The following is a 19,471-nucleotide window of genomic DNA, read 5'->3' on the forward strand; positions in this document are numbered from 1 at the left end:
TTGAAATAACCCAGTAGAGAAGAATATATTATATTACATTTAAATCTCACCTGTATATTCGTCGCGCCCTTGAGACGGATAAAAACTTGTGGGTATGATATATTATCTATTAATTGACCAAATATGCACACATACGACTTTTTTGGCACAACGACATTTGTACTGCTTGGTTGTATTGACAGAATTCTATAAAAACTGATAAAAGTCTGTATACTGTGAACCTACCATTCGGAAAGTTCTGAAAACCCAGTATCACTAAAGAATAATCATAATATTAATTGAACGTGGAGAATTTGTTAGAAAAACGTTAGCCACCTATACAGTTTGAATGACAAAATGTACAAGTATACTTTCCTCTTTGATTTCAAAGATGATTTTCCAGATTAAAATCTTCAGATTATTTTAGAAGCACCCTGTATTTGATATATGAACAAATGTTGTGAGTTAACTTCCAAATAACATGTTTGTTACTATATTATGAGCAAAAGATTTCGGTATTTACCTAGATGCCTCAGCTTGACTCAATTTTTGCCAAAAAAGATCCAATATTTCCACGTATTCAACCCGTTAATCGAAGGATTAAAATGAAATGAAAACAACAAAAATATTTCTATTTTTATTGCGATTAATATTTCACAATAAAATTCATTTCCCGAAAGGATAATCATGCACTTGATACTTTTTCATCTCTGAAATAGCCTCAGTAACATTTTTAGAAATATGTCCTATATAAGGTGGCCAATTCAATTCTTCGTTATCCAATGTTTGTGGAACAGGACATTGCAAACATTGACAAAATTCATGTATCTTTCTTTGTAAAATGTTATTTTCAGTTTTTAAAAATGTTCGTTCTTCAATAAGAGCGTATCTGAAAATTTCAAATTTGTTTAAAAAAGAAAAATATTAACAAATGAACAAATTTTTACAAAGAAATTGAGATACATTCAGGTACATTCATTTCCGACGTAAAAATATTAAAACTGATCCATTTGTTTCATAATATGAGACTACATTATCTGAATTAGTATATTACATTTCGCACTAGTTATTGTTTTGCACGAACCGCGTAGTGGTGAGCGCTGCAACGTAACGAGTGCGAAATACACTTTCCAACGAGCTTTGTACACTATTTTTCCTACGACCACCTAAAACATTCCTCAAAAGACGTATTTTTTAATAAGAAAGTCAATTAAACAATATCACACATGTGTTGAAAAGTATATGAACATGTGTGCTAAAGAATCCTACAAAATATTTTTTATTTTGTGATAGTAGAGATGACAAAAGTGAAAAGAATGATCATGAAATATTTTATAACTAAAGAACAGGAAAAGAACAAATGGAACAATAATTTTTTTGTAACTATATTAGATATTTAACAAGAACTATACAATTATTAATGATTTTGTTTTACTTTTTTTCTGAGACGTTATAAAAGTTGAAGGTAAACTTGTTATTATAACAATTACTAATTTGCAGTGGATTATGTAATGTTGGATTATTGGTGGTATCACAAACATATGTGTTTATTGCCTCTTGCTGCTGTATGGATGAAGTACACGTACTTGCATTGTTTTTGGGTTGTGAAGTGTCAGTATGTTATTCAGCATTTTGTTCAAGACTATGTTCAATGTTTCTATTTGCAGCGTCTTTGTTTAATTGCTTGCGTTGCTAACGGCACCCATTATTTTATTCATTAATCTAATAGTTGCAGAGTCATCTATGTACTGCTCAGCCACGGTAGAGGATTTCCTTCCTCCGTGGCGTTTTAATGCAGCAAGATCTGCTTCTGCATCTACCAAAATTGTTGCAGAAGAACGCCTAAAGGTGTGGACAGTATATTGTTCTGGATTCGGAAGATTTAAGAAATTTGCCACTATCTTTGGCACTCTGCTTATTTTGTTTATACCCACTACTTGCTGGGTGTGTTTTTCATTCTTATAATTGCGAAAAAACCTAAGATTGGCGGCCTAAGATTGGAATATTTTTTAAATATATCATAAAACTGTCCAATAATTGTGAATTTTCTAGACACCTGGTTTTTTGTGTTATTTATTTCTATCACAACAGCTGTACCCAAATCCTTTCGTTTATAGTCAATTGTGTGAGGTCCTGCTTTCGCATCCTCCTGATACACCAAGGTTAAGTATAACCGAAAATAATAAAAAATACTCGGACGAAATAATAGATATTAAACTTGCTTACTTTTGTAAATAAATGTAATTCATCAAGAGCGGTTTCTATGAAATTATTTATTTATTGCTGCGTCAGGACTTTGGCTTTTTTTGTTTTATAGCCATCACTTTTTCTTTCTAAGAATGCCTTTAATTTTAGGTACTTGGAAATATCACCATTATGCTCAATAGATGAAGAAGTCCTCAGCATTGAGTACTGTGTCCACAAAATCGGACTTTGCACTTTTAATGACAATTCATTCATATAGGTCAGAAGTACATTCTTAGAAAACGAACTTTTCATTTGTTTCATTTATCTCCATTTAGTAAATTGATCATAAGCACATAGATTTCTTACTCTAGATTTCCCAGCCAATAATTTAAGAGAAGTGTTTTTATCATCTTATATTATTTCTGGAGGCGTATTTGCAAAATCTCTATAATCCATTTTTCGCCAGCACAATACTTACAATTTTACAAAATGACTGCTTGTGTGTTTGTTTATACTTTTAACTTATTGTTTTTGCTTATTCCCTCTATCGTTCGATACCATATATAGCATAAGAAAAAGAAGCATTTCAATACATGTATGTTTTCTTTTTTTTAGTAAATGTGTGAAATAAGCTACTTTCTTGGGTAAAAATATGTGTGCAGTGTTATAATTTTCATTCTTCCACGTGAATACTCAAGAAAAAAGTAATTTTATTTTGTATAAACAAGGAGTGGTCGAGTAACTGTCACGCGTGACTAGCTCTTTAATAATCTTTTTGCCAAATAACGTTCAAATTTTACAAAAAGATCAGGTATATTTCATATTATGCAACAAGCAAAAAATGGAATATCAAACTTTCTCTTTGACTATTTGCTTTCATTTTCCAATATCTTTTTTTTATATTTGTATTAATGCTGATTGTAAGAAACGGCGTACGGAAAAGACTGTAGTTGCTTACGCCGGCCGTGCTTATGAGTTTTTATTTGTTGTTTGGACTTCTTTCTTTTCTTCTCATTTAGCTACTCACTTTACTTTGAAGTTTGAAATCAGTAAACTATTCTTAAATTCAAATAATCAGGGTAAGTAAATCAATATTAATTTTTTTTTAAACACATGCACGTTGGTTGAAGGCTGAAGTCAAAAAGGAAGCGTTCCTATCATAGGAAGACATGCACAAGAATGGAGTAGATAATTGAATAAATGGTTACCTACTCGATATGTCCGGTTTTCAAATAGGATTGTAATCTGAACCGACACTTATAGTCGTTCTCAACATCGAGTATTTTATCAAAAGCGTAAAACTTTTACGAATAATGAGATTCACATCGAATGAAAAAAAAACCATACAAAAGCAGTATACAACTAAGTGATAAGAAATTGGGCATCTAGGAAATAAATGATAAGCCCGAATAATTAGAAAAATACATACAACGACATTAAAAGAGAATCAAAACACCAACAACTACGAGTAGTTGAAGTGGACTGAGATGATACAAACGAAAATCAAATACGGATTATCCAGGTCAACAAAGGATTTTTGCTCTTAAATATACCAACTTCTGAGCAATCGTAAAGTACTGGTCTAAATGACGTGGAAGGATGGTTGATGAGTAATTACGATTACGACAAAGGCATAAACAGAGCATGAGTAAACTTTGAAACTGTTCTAATTCAAGAAGAGAATTCAGTGAGACTAGTAATGGAATCATATAATCCTCAACGATGAATTCCGTTTTTATCTGCGGATACACGATGGTCGAGCAAGGAAGAAACTTTTTTCCGACATTTCAAACTTTTTTTCAGTTGAGGAAAGAGATGATAGTCGGACGGAACCAAATCTGGTGAATAAAAGGGGTGTTCTAGTAATTCAAAACCTAAATCACGAATTTTTTTCATAGCAACAAGAGATTTGTGTGCAGGGGCGTTATCCTACGAAACACTTGTGGATAGCTTTCCGCGTCTTTTCTCTTTAAATTTTTCCCGTAGAGTGGTCAGTAATATCGAATAGTAATTTCCAGTTATTGTTCTACCCTTATCCAAAAAATCAATTATGATTACTCCATGGCAATCCCAAAAAACTGAAGCAAGAACTTTTCCAGCAGACGCGAAACTTCTTAGGTTTTGGAGAACCAGAGTGTCGCCTTTCCATCGATTGTTGCTTTGTTTCTAGATCGTTGAAATGTACCCACGTCTTATCCATAACAACAATTCGGTTTAAGAAGTCTACATCGTTTTCAAATCGAGCACTGATCGAACGCGATGCTTCTACCCTTTCAAGCTTTTGGTCAACATTCAAACATCTGGGGATCCATTTTGCAGCAAATTTTTCTCATATCCAAATTGACGTGAACTTTATGATAAACGTGTTCTTATGAAATATTCAGTGCTTCAGATATCCGTTTTAGCCCAATTCGACGGTCTGATAAAATCATGTCATAAACTGCATCGATATTTTCGGGGACTGACACAGAAACTGGACTGCCCGATCGGTAATCATCTTCAACGGAAAATTCACCACTTTTGAAGCTTGAAGTCCAATTTTTCACGGTCGCATTCGAAGGACATTCATCACCAAGGGTATTGAGCATATCTTCGTAAATTTGCTTCCCATTTAACCCTTTTAAATACAGGTACTTGATGATGGCTTGATACTCCAATTTTTCGATTTTCACAATTTACTTTTTTGACGTCAAACTTCACACTGACACTTCTAATAAGTTATTGTTCGTTGCTATGGTAACGCAATATTTTTTTGAGCATGGAACTACTCTAGGCTAACTAGATATCAATACATCCTATTAATTGACCAAATATGCACACATTCGACTTTTTTGGCACACCGACATTTGTTTTTACTGTTTGGTTGAACTGACAGAATTCTGTAGAAATTGAAAAAAGTTTGAATACTCCGAACCTACTATTCGGAAAGTTCTGAAAATCTAGTATCACTAAAGAACAGATATTCTTAAGCGCAGAGAATTTGTTGGAAAAATGTCAGTCTCCTATTCAATTTGAATGACAAAATGTACAATAATGCTTGACGAATTTCTAGCATAAAATCTTCAGATTACTTTAGAAACACCTTTTATTTAATTTATTGAACGTTCCATTTGTAGTTAGGAATGAATAAATGTTGGGAATTAAGATTTTGGTATTTACCGTGATGCCTCAGCTTGACCCACTCTTTGCCAAAAAAGATCCAATATTTCTATTGATTCAACCCGTTGATCGATTCCAGTTGTATCTTCTTTCAAATAATTCGAAGGAAAAGGACGAATTTTTTCTTCTTGTGTTTCCAATTTCCGACAGACCGCAGCTATGTGCAGTATATGTTCTCCTTTTTCTTTAATTTTTTGAAGAGCTTGTACTGTCTCATTGTGATTAACAGTTAGTATTTCCATCTTTTTTGCATCTAACTGAAAATAGACGGATTTAATTGCATTCGAAATGATCTTTAGCATCGGAGAACTTTTCATCGATTATATATGTGTTTGGTTTATTTACAATATGCAACTACCAATGTTTTTTCCTATTTATTCGATTAGATCATTGATTCTAAACTGAAATTTTTTTCTTGATGTGTTCATTGATCTCAAAAAAAATGTTTCGAATTAATGTTAACAAGCTTGGCAGAATTGTATTGGCAAATTATATCTTCCTATATCATTGAAAAATAAACGTTTGGCTTACTTACTTCCCTATCTTTCACCAATCGTGTTTTTAAAATGTTGAAAGCATTGTTAAAAAACTGAAATTCGGTTTCCAAATCTTTAAGCTTCCTACCAAGGGTTTTTTGAGAATCTGCCAACTCTTGCCTAAGCGTTTTTATAGATTCGTGCATTTTCCTTATCTTATCCAGTTGAAAAGCTAATAGTTCTTGAAGGGCGTCGTCTTGCTGTCTATAAAATACAATTTTACTGTTGATTCAACACGAAAAAATAGAATATCATCTTTCCTAATGTTCGATTTGGAACTTTGTCATCTAAATGAAAATACTATGCCAGAGATGCCTTAGCAGATACAAATTAATACTAAAATAAAGAGTTTCTACTTTCTCAGTAACGTAAAAATGAAGAGAAATAATATAAAAAAAGAAAAAGAGATTTACAGTGGCCACCTTTTTGTCATTATTAGTGGTTTGAAGAGAAAACAATTCGTCATTTTCTTGATACTTAGCTTAAGTGTCTCAAAATTCTGACGGAGTATTTGAATTTTTGAAAATTGTAATCACGTTGTGTATCAAAAACACCGTTATAGGAACACAAACCGACGGTTTCGCAAGTTCTTTCACTCTTCTTTCATGTTACAACGAACAAGGCAATGATTAGAAGACAAATAGTCATAGGAGTATGTCCAAGTATGTGTAGCCTACGTAAACCAGATTCAAAACAAAAGTTTATGGAATGGCGATATTCGGTCGAGGAAGTTAAGTTATTGGTATATACAATAAAATCTACGACGTATTGTGACCAAATTTAGAAGTGATATTTAAATCAAAAAACGTGGTAAGTTGAGTAAATTCATCAATTTTCATCATGCGGCTAATAAAACCCAATCTGATTAGAGCATTTGGTTGAGTACAACTTGATTATCGTGCGTACAGTACTGATTTAGCGACCAGTGATTACTACATGTATCTTCATTTAAAGAAACATCTTTGAAGAGGAGCATCACGATAACGACGACGATGTCGGCTGTGTTGGGGTGCTTGTTAAGACAGGCAGAATCCTTTAGAGATGGAATTGATAAATGGCAAATAAATATCACAAGTTCCTAAGAGTGAATTGAAGTTTTTATGTAAAAAAATTGCTATGAAATTCCTCTGGTGATTTACAATTCAATTAATACATTTATCATTATATTTATCATATACCAGCATCGGTTATTACTTTATAATTTTCAAATCAAAACATTCCGAAAACGGTACACAGTATCCAGTTTTATCAAAAGTACCTTTTTGGTGTCAAACTAAATAAGGTTCAAGTTCATCCCAAATTTTACTCAATAAATCTAATATTGAAAAAGTTATAAGAGTTAGACAAAAAAATAAATTCATTGGATGTATCAGCTTCAAAAACATATTCGTATAAAATTTCAATACAATGTTGTCAGTGGTTGCAGCAATTTTTTTACAGAGCAAACCCCAACTCTTTATAGTTTTTTATTTATCCTAGATACGGGATCAACTTATTTTGTAATATCCTGTATATATCATGACATTTTTTAATCATTTTTGTATATAAGTCATTTGATAATGCTTATAGTCAGGAGCGAAACATCAACATAAATAAATAAAAATCAAAAAATTTCTAAATTCATTGGTTCAAGCCTATTTCAAGCATCATTCCTCAAATTAAATTTTTATATCGAATTTTTGATTACAATATAGAAAATTAAATTTTATTTTTACTTCAGTTTTTCGTATCCCTTCTTCCTCTCTTTGATTGCGTTGTTATATTTCGAAAGAAATTCATCAATGTCTTTTTCTATACCAAAATGTACGGCTTCCAAAATTCCTCGGAGCCTTTGGATCAACTGTACATTTTTAGTCTCTTCTTCTTCTATTTTGCTGAAATATTCTGCTCGGATATTCGCCTTTTGTTCCTTTCTAGCCATTTCCAATATGTACAAAATGGTTTTCACATAATTCTCATCATCCGTTAATGTCTGCGTTAATTCTCCTACTTCTTCTTCGGTTTTCTTTTCCAAATTACTAATCTGCAAAATACGGGTCATAGAAATAGAAAAAAATCTGCCGAACATAATTAATTAGGTGGATTCTCAGCAATGAAAATTTTTACCGACAAGTTGCATATTTCGGTCTGTATATCTTTTATTGAGAATTATACACTTCCAAAATTTTTGAATAAAAATATGAAATACGAATAGTATATAAACTTATCACAAAAATTTCCGAAATCACGCAGTATAGCACTATACCACTAAATATCCATAAAAAATCTTAAGTATATTGGCATAGTATAAACAGTATTAAAAAAATTGTCACCATTATTTAATATGAAGGAATAGGAAACGATATGAACTATATTGTTTCCTATGTTGATAAATCAAGGTGAAAAGTCTTGAATCCCTGCAGGCTAACACCGGCTGAGATCGTGAAGATCTCTAATTCGACTAAAAATAAATATATCACGCGCAGTTTGTCATATAGTGACGTCCTTGCAATTGTATGATTAACTGTACGTTAAATTTTCTTGTTAACGTTGGGACGGCTTCACTGGAGTCATCCTAAAGTAACTTTTCAAACCGTAAGACGCAACGTTTATTCTTTTGTAATTTTGAGGGAGACAATGAGGATGCAATGTCATCAACTCCCTCCTTGTAGCTATCTTGTTTTTATTGTTCTAGACATAAAACGACAATTTTCCACTTTCTGTGTATTGCAGTCTTTTATACACGTTAATTTAATTATGTGAAGTCAAGTTGAATAAATGAATTCGATCACATTAGAATATGAGCAGCAAGGACTCAGATCAGAAAGATACTACACAGACTTGTCATGTGTAATTCCTCGTGTAAAATTTTTCAAACCATTTCTTTAACGGCGTTTACAGCCTCGGCAATCATCCGGATGCTCATTCGACGATCTGCACACACAATTTGGTTGATTTTGGTCATTGTTTCCGGAGTTGAAACTGTCACAGGGCAACCTGGGTGATGGTCATCTACAGTTGTCACTGGGCCCTTCGAGTTTTTATCAATTTAACGAGAAATTTAAGATTGATATGTTACTCCTGGTTTTCGGTACGAAAAAAAAACACGTTTGTTCAAACCGCTACTGCACAAATACTATAATAGTGACGGAATCATGTTTTGGGACGTGCATAGACAAGATATCTAGATACCCAACGCACTACTCGTTTTTTACCCCACCCGTCTAGGGCGCCCTCTAGGTGCGCAGTCTCGTTATTTAATAGCCTCGTAAATCTTACCTCGTTGTCATAATCACGTTTGAGTTCTTCCATTCTTTCTTTAAACATATCCAATAGTTTATCAATGTGCTCGATATGATTTTTACAATTCATGGAATACTGCTCTTCGGAATCTTTTATTTCTTCCAACAACAAGGAAATTGTGAAATCTTTATTATCTATGACTAGTTCGAAGTTATGCCAGGCAAATTCTAATTCGTCTCTCATATGAGGGAGGGCAATGTCCATTAACATTTGTCTCCATTCTTTTTCGTGTCTACCAATGGTAACGTCACTAAATTTGAGCTCTCTGTGAAAACATTTTGTTGTTATTATTTTTAGATTAGAAAGAAATAAATATGAGGTTTCTAGGCTTTAGGCTAACAATATTGTTTCACTCAATTGTTTCTCATAATTTGATATACCAGACTAATTGATATGATTCAAGAAAAATTTGGTACTCTTTCCAGTAAGATCCATCTATACCACATTCTGTCTGGTATCAGAGATCCACCTAATTGAAGTATATAAAAGATTTTCTCTTTATGCTTCATATGAATAATGTCTGCTATAGTCTCAAGGATTCTTCAGTTTTTGCAAACGGGATTTTAGAATCAACATTGGTAGGTATGCAAGCCTATATACCTCACACCTCAAGGAATTCACAAATAACATTGATAGGAATTGTACTAATGCAAAAATACAAATACTGTTTATGGCAAATGGCGGCCAAAAACTAGTACCAAATGGAAAACAAACTTCTTAATTGCCTAAAGACATCAAGGCCCCTCAGGTTTGTAGCAGAAATAGTCATAAGTCAAAATTCTACCATAGATTAGGAAAGATTGGTCAATCCAGGGGACCGCAAACGAGGAAGCAGAATTGTTAGGTCGTTTATTTTCTACTAACTCAACTCTTCACTCGTAGGTAAAATCACTAGCCTAGGGTTGGTTTGTCGATGCAAGAAATAGACTTTCGACACCGAGATGCTGCAAACCTTTTCAAAGGTTTGGACATCAATACAGCCACTAGCCTCGATAGTGCATAGCTGAGCTAACAAGTCCTCTAACATTTGAAGCTTGCTCGAATTTAACTCATACAAAAAGAAAGAAAAAAGACAGTTCTCAACAACTATTGTCTGATTTTTTAGTCCAATCACTAGAGAAGCCATAGAAAATGCGGGAATCACGGGCAATCTCTTTGGGTACATCGGAGGCTCTTGTTCGAGAGTGGAAGGGCAACATATATAGCAAATTAAGCTAGGTAAGATACCCTTATGAAGTGCCGGTGTTCCCCGGTTACACATCCTTTTTCTGCTCTAAATCAACGATCTATTCGTCACAGTGGCCAATCCGATTTATAGCTTCGACAACAATAACAAACTGGTTTCGTTGTTTAAATCAGCCTCCGAAATAAACTCAGCTAACACCCAACTTGTAGACAACAACAGATCATTATCGCATCAATACCGATCTTGAGTACATTCTGAAATGGGGTAGAAGTAATCTGATTGAGCTTAACGCAGCAAAGACTTAGGCTGCTGTTTCCACAAAGAAGACTGGCACTTTGGCTTCTGATTTGGTTCTGTATGGACATGAAATATAATATATAGATATAAATAGATTGGGAGCTATATTATCTGGCATATTCCTTTGGACCAAATAGCTAAGGCATCTTCCCAAAACTTGCAACCAAGAAGCTGTATACTCCACATCAATCTCTACAAGGCTTAGATTAATCTTTGGAGTAATGCTAACGCGTTTGGTGCTCGGCTCCTAACCATACCCTGATGATGTTCGACTCAATGTAGACAAGAGTAATTCGTCTTATAGGTGTGTTCAGAAATTCGGAGCGCCTAGACCATAGAAAAAAGTCGTTGACCTGAGTATTTTATCACATACACGACAGGGCTTCATCTGAAATGTCAGATACCATCCTCTCTAGAGTAGTATTTGCAAAATCCAGGACAGACATGGCCCATGAGCACCGAGTTCGCCAGCAAACGTTCAAAACGTCATGTTATCGGAACTTTGTTGGAGAAGTGCAAGTCTGGGGAATCACCTTCCAACGTTTTTCCCGAACACTTCAACCTTCCCGTGCTTGCTTTTTCACATGGCAAAGAAGAGAGTTTTTTCAATTGCTTTTCCATGTAAAAACTGTTCAATCAACACACGTCAATCTCTGGAAAGTCACTTTTCCAAAAAAAAACATTATAGCTTTTGAATACTTATCGCATTCCGCTTCGAAACTATTACTATAATGTATATTTCTTTGCTACATAAAAAACTTAATTTATCAGTAGTTTGTATTGTATTTGTTTAGAGATTAGATTCGATACCAAATGCCCACAAGGATATTACAGCCATCTTTGTAAGATATTTATTATGTGAACTTAAATTAAAATCTGTTTTGAAGATTGAATAAGAAGCTAAAAAAGCAGACTTTTCAAATAAGATCAAAGGTTTCGCATTTACGTCTTGGAGAATTAGATATGATCACATTTGAAGATGAGTCTTCGGTAAAAGAGTGATATTGTAATGCGTAAAAGAACCTTTTATAACATCGCATCGTTTCAAAGAGAGGCGGCTCTCTTTTTTAAGAAGTTTCTACCAATACATTTGTGCCTTTTTGCACGTGACCCATAACTTTCAATATATCAAAGAACGTTTTTCTACCGTTTCTGTGAATAAGTAGAGCATTAAAAAATAAGAAAAATATAGAATGAATGCTATTTAATGGAAAGTTAGAAATCTACTACTTATTTATTGATAATAAAAACTTGTTAGGGCGACAGTACTTTCAACTTCCTCTTTGTAGCTCAATCCTCCCATAATAAATCATATTATAAGATTTTGGTTGGGATTTAAATTACTTAAGATAAATGACATCAGTCATAGTCTTATTGTTGCAGTTATATTATTCTCAATATATTCTTTTAGCTTAGACCGAGGTATCAAATGTGACCATACAAACAAAATGATGGCAATTGCTTATCAAAAACATCATGTACCAGCATAACGGAAAATTCGTCATATATGTGATACTCTCTAATACACACGAACTTCTAGTTCAGATAATCGTTTTTTATGCCAATTTGAAATAACTAACCTTAGTAAAACATTCCTTTGCTCTTGTTTCTTTTTCTCTAGTTTAAGGCGCTTCTTCTCTATTCTTTTTGCTGCTTTCAACGCAGCTTTTTCTTCAGGAGAAAGTTGAATTCTAATTTTTGGACCCATTGTAATTATATAACGATAAAATGTATATCACTCGCCAGAAATTGAATGGGTATAAAATGTATCAATCGCTAATAAACTTCTGTCAATATGAAGTTTTAATGATTTATCACAAGGTAACGTATCTACAGAGTGGATCATAGAAAAGTGTCCTCTCCTATATATGGCAGATTTTATGAAAATTTTCAAACGTTTCGGGAGATGCTTTATTACAATACAGACATCTGTCATTTGTCAATTATTTTATATCCGCTTCTACCGGACCTCATTTGTAAATACTATGCGTGACACATCATTAAAACAGCATTCAGATTGAAACATAATGATCGTTTTTTTCTTCAATCGCCACTAAAGCGCCAGTGACAGCCAACAATGTTAAATGTGATTATATGCGTGAAAGCGTGTTATAGTATATTACACACCGAGGTGGGAAGGATTTGATTACTGTCGAGAGATTAGATATAGTTAACCAAGACGCTCCGCGTTTTGGTTAGCTATGATCCCGAGACAGGAATGAAACTTTTCTACACTATTTTATTCACAGTCATCATATTTCGATCAAAATTGAATATCTTTGCTTCGTTCTGAACATATCTAAAATATTACATTTAATAAAAAATTACCATTTTTCTCAGAATATGCAAGCAGGTACCTATATTGTTAGTGTCGCTATGTGGTAAACAACTGTCACCAATATAAATAAATGTTAGATAGAGACGGATGGATATTAAGTTCGAGAATAATAAATTGAGAAAAATGTCCTCCGATGATGTATTGATGGATTATACCCCTCCAGAAATACGACAAGCTGCTGACCCAACAGCACATGGGTTGGTGCCAGAAAACAGTAAGTATCGCTACCTGAAAGCTATTGAATTATATAGGAAATGGTGCCAAGAAAAAAAGGTGAAAAATACCAGTTCCGAAAATTTAGTCTTAGCATATTTTGGAGAACAAAACAGACACCACTTTGTGGGCAATCTACAGTATGAGTCTAACGATACTACAAATTGAAGAAAAAACTGATATTTCTAAACATGGGAAACTGTTGGTCTTCCTAAAACGAAAAAATGTGGGCTTCAGGCCAAAGAAATCGAACGTATTTTCCAGGAAAATTATAGAGGATTTTTTAAACACAGCACCAATTGAATTTATACCGATAAAGGTAATATAAAACGTGTTTGAGCTTATACAAGTGCACAGTTATTATGATATTATATGTTTCCTATCGATTTAGGTTGCATATCTACATTGAAAATCCAGATTCCAAAACACATACAAGTAGATCATTACTGATCCAGTATGGGTGAAGATCATTAGAGGCTATACGAATTTGAAGAAAAAACATAAAAATCGATAGATTTTCGGTTCAGCTTAGAAAAGGAATAGTAAGAAATCAACCAATTGGGCACAATACAATAGCTAATTTTTCCCCAAAAATTGCTACTTTTTTGAATCTAAAGAACTCGAGAGGCTTTACAGGCAAGGCAATTGCGAACAGCTGTGCAAATGTATTCTAATTAAAAAGGTTGGGAGGATGAAAATCTAGTACTGTGGCAGAAGGCCCAATGGAGAATAAATCCATAACTACCAATATGCTGTTATTCAACAGCAAAGTAATTTGTCGACCAAAGAGATAACTGTTGGAGACGCCAACGCTGGTACTGGCCTAAATATTTCTATAAACGCTTATAATAATTCAAATTTCAATAAGTAGTTTGTTGTATTTTAGTTCATTGTTGGTTTTTATCGTTTGCCATTAAATAGGTATTATAATATTTGTCAATGTGTTATATTTTTAAATATAAAAAATATTCATCTATATACAGATAAGAAAAATTTTAACGATCAAAATGTTTTAGAGGGCGGTAAATGAGGGCGGTAAGTAGAGGTGTGTAATATGATGACATTCGTAATGGCAGCATTACATATATGGTTGTGAATAATAGTTATTTATGTAAAAAGTGAGTGAAAAAAAGTTACTTCACTTAAGAGTTTCATAGAAAAATTTTTCTACGTTCATATATAAACAAAATTTCAACAAAACTATCATCAATTTTTATTTTGTAATAGTAATATTGAAAGTACAACTGTGAACATTATTAATTTAAACTGAAGAAGAAGAAGTCACATTACTATTGGTACTTGAATTTGCAACATTTAACACGTTCAAAGATATAACATCGTCTATAGTTTTATTAGTACTTATTGGATTGTTGGTAACATGGTGAACCTTTACAATGTTGCTTGAAGTCGAACTAATTAAAAATTAAAATTTTCACTGCGGAATCCATTTTGTTTTTAAATGAGTCGTCTACGCAACCCTCCGCAACTGTGTTGGATTTCCATCCACCGTGCTTCTTTAGTTGAATTATAACACCATCAGAATCCACTAATGGAGACTCCGAAGAACGTCGAAATGCCCAGTGCAGTTTTTTGAATTATGTGAATTCAAATATGTTGCGATAAGCGAGGAAATTTTTGAAAAGATATTGATACCTACAGCTTGAGTTTTGCATTTTCCATTTCTATACCGCAAAAAGAAATGATCTATTTTGACTTTTGTGGGTCGTTGGTTGTTATATTTTTCATAAATGTTTACCAAGATTAATCTTTTGCCAGATATTTCAGCAATAACAGTAAATCGACGTTGAACATGTTCTTTTTTATATCAAGTACTGTGATAATTAAAACATTTCCGGTATTATTAATATCGTTACACTTCATTTTATATAATTTCTTCCAGAGCTCCTGCGATTCCGAATATTGAAGCAATCTGAAAGATGTTACAAATAATATCTAAACCTACATTGAAATTTTTTGTGTCATATCTCTTAATTTCTTATGCAAATGTTTTAGATTTTTTGGGTATAAAGCCAACTGATTTATTTTTCAAATATGCAATGAGTTTCGAGTATTTACTGATGTCTACGTCGTTATTTACCATAAGGGATTCAACAACATCTTCTGATGAGCAGCTTAAACTTTTTCACTATTACTCTCCATCACTAATAATAATACTACACTCCTTTTAATCAGACACAAATTGGATTTTCTTGAACAAATATCAAAAAATAAAAGTGTGACAATTTATCGGAGAACGAATTGATATGAGAAAGAAATTGCGTTAAAAAATAACAAATTACGGCACTTTTTTCACGCAAAAGCGTGTAAAAATGAACCGCTACGGTACTTTTTTTCACGCTTTTTGAACGATTACATTCTTTATGAATGCAAATGAATGAAAAAAAAAAACGTGAAAATGTTATAACTGACGTAGAAAAAAAATATTTAACCCGGTTTTATGATTATATGAATATTGAAATGCATTTTGAAATTTGATGTTACTCCAAATTCGCCTCTTTTATTATCAAAATAGGGCATTTATACATAAAACGTATGATAGTAGTAGAAGCTAGGTTTTCAGAATCCGTACAATTGAAAAAAAAATTGTTAATACTATTATTAGAACCTTAAAAAACTAAGTCGAAGTTTTGTTACATACTGATTGAATTGAATCCAATTTGTTAATTAATTTTTTATTGTCATTGCCGTACTAAATATGTATAAAAAGAGCGAGTACTTTATCAGAAACACTCTCTATATATTTATATTAAAGTTATCGCATAAATAAACAAATTCTTGAATTGTTTAACAATTTTAGTTACATTTAGGATTTCAAATTTTTTGTTTGGAATTTTCTTTTATAATGTTACAGTTTCTTACAAATTTGACATCCACAATTTTTTTACGAGCAAAAATGAAAGAATTATTAGCATAAAAATTATATTTTCGACTGTGCTAACATGGAATTTATTAAAAAAAAATATTGTGGGTAGATATGTTATCAAATAGGAATATAATATTACTTATGGAGAAATGTTGATGATGGTTTCCTAACTTCCCCAGACAATAATACGATTATCTACTTAGCGGAAAAAGGATGAAATTGTTAGGTTCACTTTTAATAATGACCATCAATTTTTAAGTAATAATGTCTTGATGAATGAAGAAAAGGAACAATAAAAAATTACCTACTTAATGAAAGATAAGCAGCGATTAATTTTCCTTAGATGAACAAAAATTATTGTCAATTATCCACTAAACTTTCAATTTCAACATTTCAATTCACAGGACCATGAAACTCAATCTTAGTGTACACACTGACCAACAACAAGTGAGTGTAAGGCCAATTTGAATAGTTAACGACTCCTCATTTCATACTATTGTTATTATTACGACGGGTGTAGAATTGTAGTGAATTAAGTGAGTGGGATTTGGAAACCATGAGGCAGACACAAGCTAAAGCTGTAGCAGGAATGACATGTCAGGTAAATAAGAATAATTTCAAGTAAAGAATTTCAAAAATTTGGAATTTCCTTCTATAACGTAATATACATTTGAGTTATTTGATGTAGGATGACTCGTAACTTACTCTTACACAACCACAATAAATCCTTTGTTTGTTATACGTAGTACGTTAGTTGGTGAGATAAGGCTGATAAGAGAAGAAAAAAAAATATATTTTATGGTAGAATAGAGGAGAACAATCAGATCAACTGGGGTTTAAAAAACGTTCCACTAGATCTGATTATCAGATAAATTAAAAACCAAAATATTAAATTTTCGTTTTGGATTTTCCTTTCACTACTACCTACTACCACTTGTAGAGTTTTGTTTCCTAAAAAATCAATATGTTGAAAAAATATTGGAACAAAGTATGCAGATACAGTTTCTACATAAGTGAGAGAAAGTTTGTGTGGATTTTTCCAAAATTGTAAAATATGTGTAGATATGAGTAAATATGCTATTGAGCGATTTTCTGCTATAGGATCAGAATAGGTTGGGTGTGAACGCATTTATACAAAAAGTTTTGAAAATGAATAAACAAAATATGTTCAAGAATCACTGCTTACTTGCAGAAACACCGAAGTGTGTCAGATGAATAATACTTTGAGGTGAATCAACTTAATGCCCTCATAACATGAATTTGGCAGAATGGTTGAAAATGGAATTCCTCAATAAAGTTATTGAAAGTTTACGGTACTAAATATTCCTCCTTTGATTGTAGTGTGACCAGTGTGTATTATAATGGTCTGGTGTGGCGTATTCAAATGCTAGTGCCACATAAACACAAATTATAAAGATATGCTAGAATCTGTTTTGTTATCTTTTATTATTGACACTTTTTGGCTATACGAGTATTGATGATATTAGATTGGCACTTTATGCCGAGTCAGTATCTACTTGAGCAGCATTGGTCGATTCATATAATCATATAACCATTTAAACACTTTATAAATACAATCAACAGGTGTTTAATTGTATTTGTTAACCTAAAAAACTTCTTCGCCACATAAGGACAATTATTTATGGAGGAAACGACTCCGAGTCGAATAATTAATAATAATATATGGATAGGTTTGATGAAAATATATGTCACTTGAAGATACTTCAAATGATCGAAGAGTGAATCTCAGACAATTCTTCCCATGTCATGAACTAGATGCATCTCGGCTCTTAGAAAAAAAATCAGTTTTATTATACGAATATTTCATCTTTAATATATTCTAAAAAAAGTTTAAGGTTGAAATTTGAAGGTAACTAATTTAATATGCAAAGAGAGCTATAAAAATATCATCAATGATATTAGTTTCAATCAACACAATTAACAAATTATACCCTAATAAAATATTGCTGTGGAATAAGTATACAGGATGTTGAGGTTGTTTTTTTCGTTGAACAATAATCTTTTTCGATTCAATGTTTCCTCTAACGTGAATCTTTTTTATTCAAAATATAACTATGAAGTTTTATAATGTGAATGAAGGATTTTGTATGTAAATGTTCATCATACTAATTCCATAAGTATAGTAACGTTTCCCAAAACATTCTTAATCCTGCGTGAAATAACTGTTTCCATATATACTTCTTGTATGTGCTTTGGATGTCATCTCAGCATACAGATATTGGTGCAACTACATGATATCTTTAAGAACAAATATGCCTGAAAATTCTAGCTTGTTTATTGATCATTTTGTTCCTTCCATCCCTGTTTTCCTTGGCCTTCCTCTTTTTCGGCTTACTGATGGTATCCATCTCATACTTTCTTTGGTATCTTGTTTCTGTAATTCTGGGAACTTGTCCGTACCATACCAGTTTCTTTCCAATCTTGATGGCCTAGATACCCTTCTCATTGCTTTGATTTCTGTAGCTGCTACTTTAATTTTCATTTATTTTTCCAATCTCCACGTCTCTGATCCATATATTAACGTGCTTTTGATTATGGTATCATATTTTCTCATTTTTCTTTGTTTGCCTACTTCTGTACTCCATAAAATTTCATTAAGTGCTTGTTTATTATCGATTTTATTCCAGCATTATCTGTAATTGATAATTAATCATGAAATTACCTCTTACTACATAAACGGAACGTTAGGAAACATTAATATTATCTCAACATTACACATTTATTGCAACATAATAACTGCCTACCGTAGTATCAGTTCTTGAGAGTAGTATACTATATTGAAAAACAATAAAAAATGAACATAACGTTACACTGATTTATTTGTTCGTTCGTCTTTTCTACAAAGGATGTTTGGACCTTGCAACGAATGCGTTTCATACGCAAAACTTCATTGAATAAGGGGAACAAGGTATAATAATATTTTTACAGGGTCATACATAATAACAACTTCACGGTTAACTTGAATTATGCATAACTTTTCGAATTGCATAATATTCAAGATAAATCTTTAACAAATTTAAAGATGGTAACTTTTTTGTTTTATCGAGTAAGTTCAATCTTCAAAATGAAGACTATTTTTAAAAAACATTTAATATCTTACAATATGTAGACACATTTTCTTCATTAGTTCTTGTACACCTCGTACGTCTATCTAGCTTAATGTTAATGAATACCTTTTCCACGTGCTTCTTAACATGTACATTTTTTTTCTATTATTTCCCTGTATATTCGTTTCCAAAATTCTGCTTCTTGTACAAATGTCATCCATGCAGCTTGATTGTCTTTCTTTCACAACTCCTTGTAGATTCTTAATTTCTCATCTAGTTTCTCAGAATCTGCGATTATTGTCCCAAAGTAAATGATACTTTCCTTTCTCAAGTTTCACTCAG

At 32.4% G+C, this 19,471-nt stretch overlaps 1 protein-coding gene across 2 annotated transcripts; it reads right to left on the minus strand.

The window, feature by feature from the left end:
• Window positions 1-603: 603 nt before the first annotated feature.
• On the minus strand, window positions 604-16,512 carry LOC130898673 (dynein regulatory complex subunit 2). Of its 2 annotated transcripts, none has more exons than XM_057808120.1 (6): window positions 16,370-16,512; window positions 9,120-9,408; window positions 7,577-7,884; window positions 5,861-6,065; window positions 5,326-5,582; window positions 604-868 (listed from the first exon to the last, which is right to left on the minus strand). In XM_057808120.1, the coding sequence occupies exons 2-6, from the start codon at window positions 9,351-9,353 to the stop codon at window positions 646-648; spliced, it is 1,227 nt and encodes a 408-aa protein (XP_057664103.1). In that variant the 5' UTR covers window positions 9,354-9,408; window positions 16,370-16,512; the 3' UTR covers window positions 604-645. The 2 variants fall into 2 exon arrangements, with proteins under 2 accessions (XP_057664103.1, XP_057664102.1); XM_057808119.1 differs by lacking the exon at window positions 16,370-16,512 and adding an exon at window positions 12,207-12,521.
• Between the last annotated feature and the right edge of the window lie 2,959 nt (window positions 16,513-19,471).

Source organism: Diorhabda carinulata, chromosome 10 (genome assembly GCF_026250575.1).
Source record: "Diorhabda carinulata isolate Delta chromosome 10, icDioCari1.1, whole genome shotgun sequence".
Taxonomy (NCBI): domain Eukaryota; kingdom Metazoa; phylum Arthropoda; class Insecta; order Coleoptera; family Chrysomelidae; genus Diorhabda; species Diorhabda carinulata.

Coding starts and splice junctions, on each gene's coding strand:
- LOC130898673 (XM_057808119.1), bottom strand. CDS start 12,334: ATGGGTCCAAAAATTAGAATTCAACTTTCTCCTGAAGAAAAAGCTGCG. Junction 9,409..12,206: donor CAAAGGAATGTTTTACTAAG/GTTAGTTATTTC, acceptor ATGTTTTCACAG/AGAGCTCAAATTTAGTGACG. Junction 869..5,325: donor GGTCAAGCTGAGGCATCACG/GTAAATACCAAA, acceptor TGAAATTTTCAG/ATACGCTCTTATTGAAGAAC.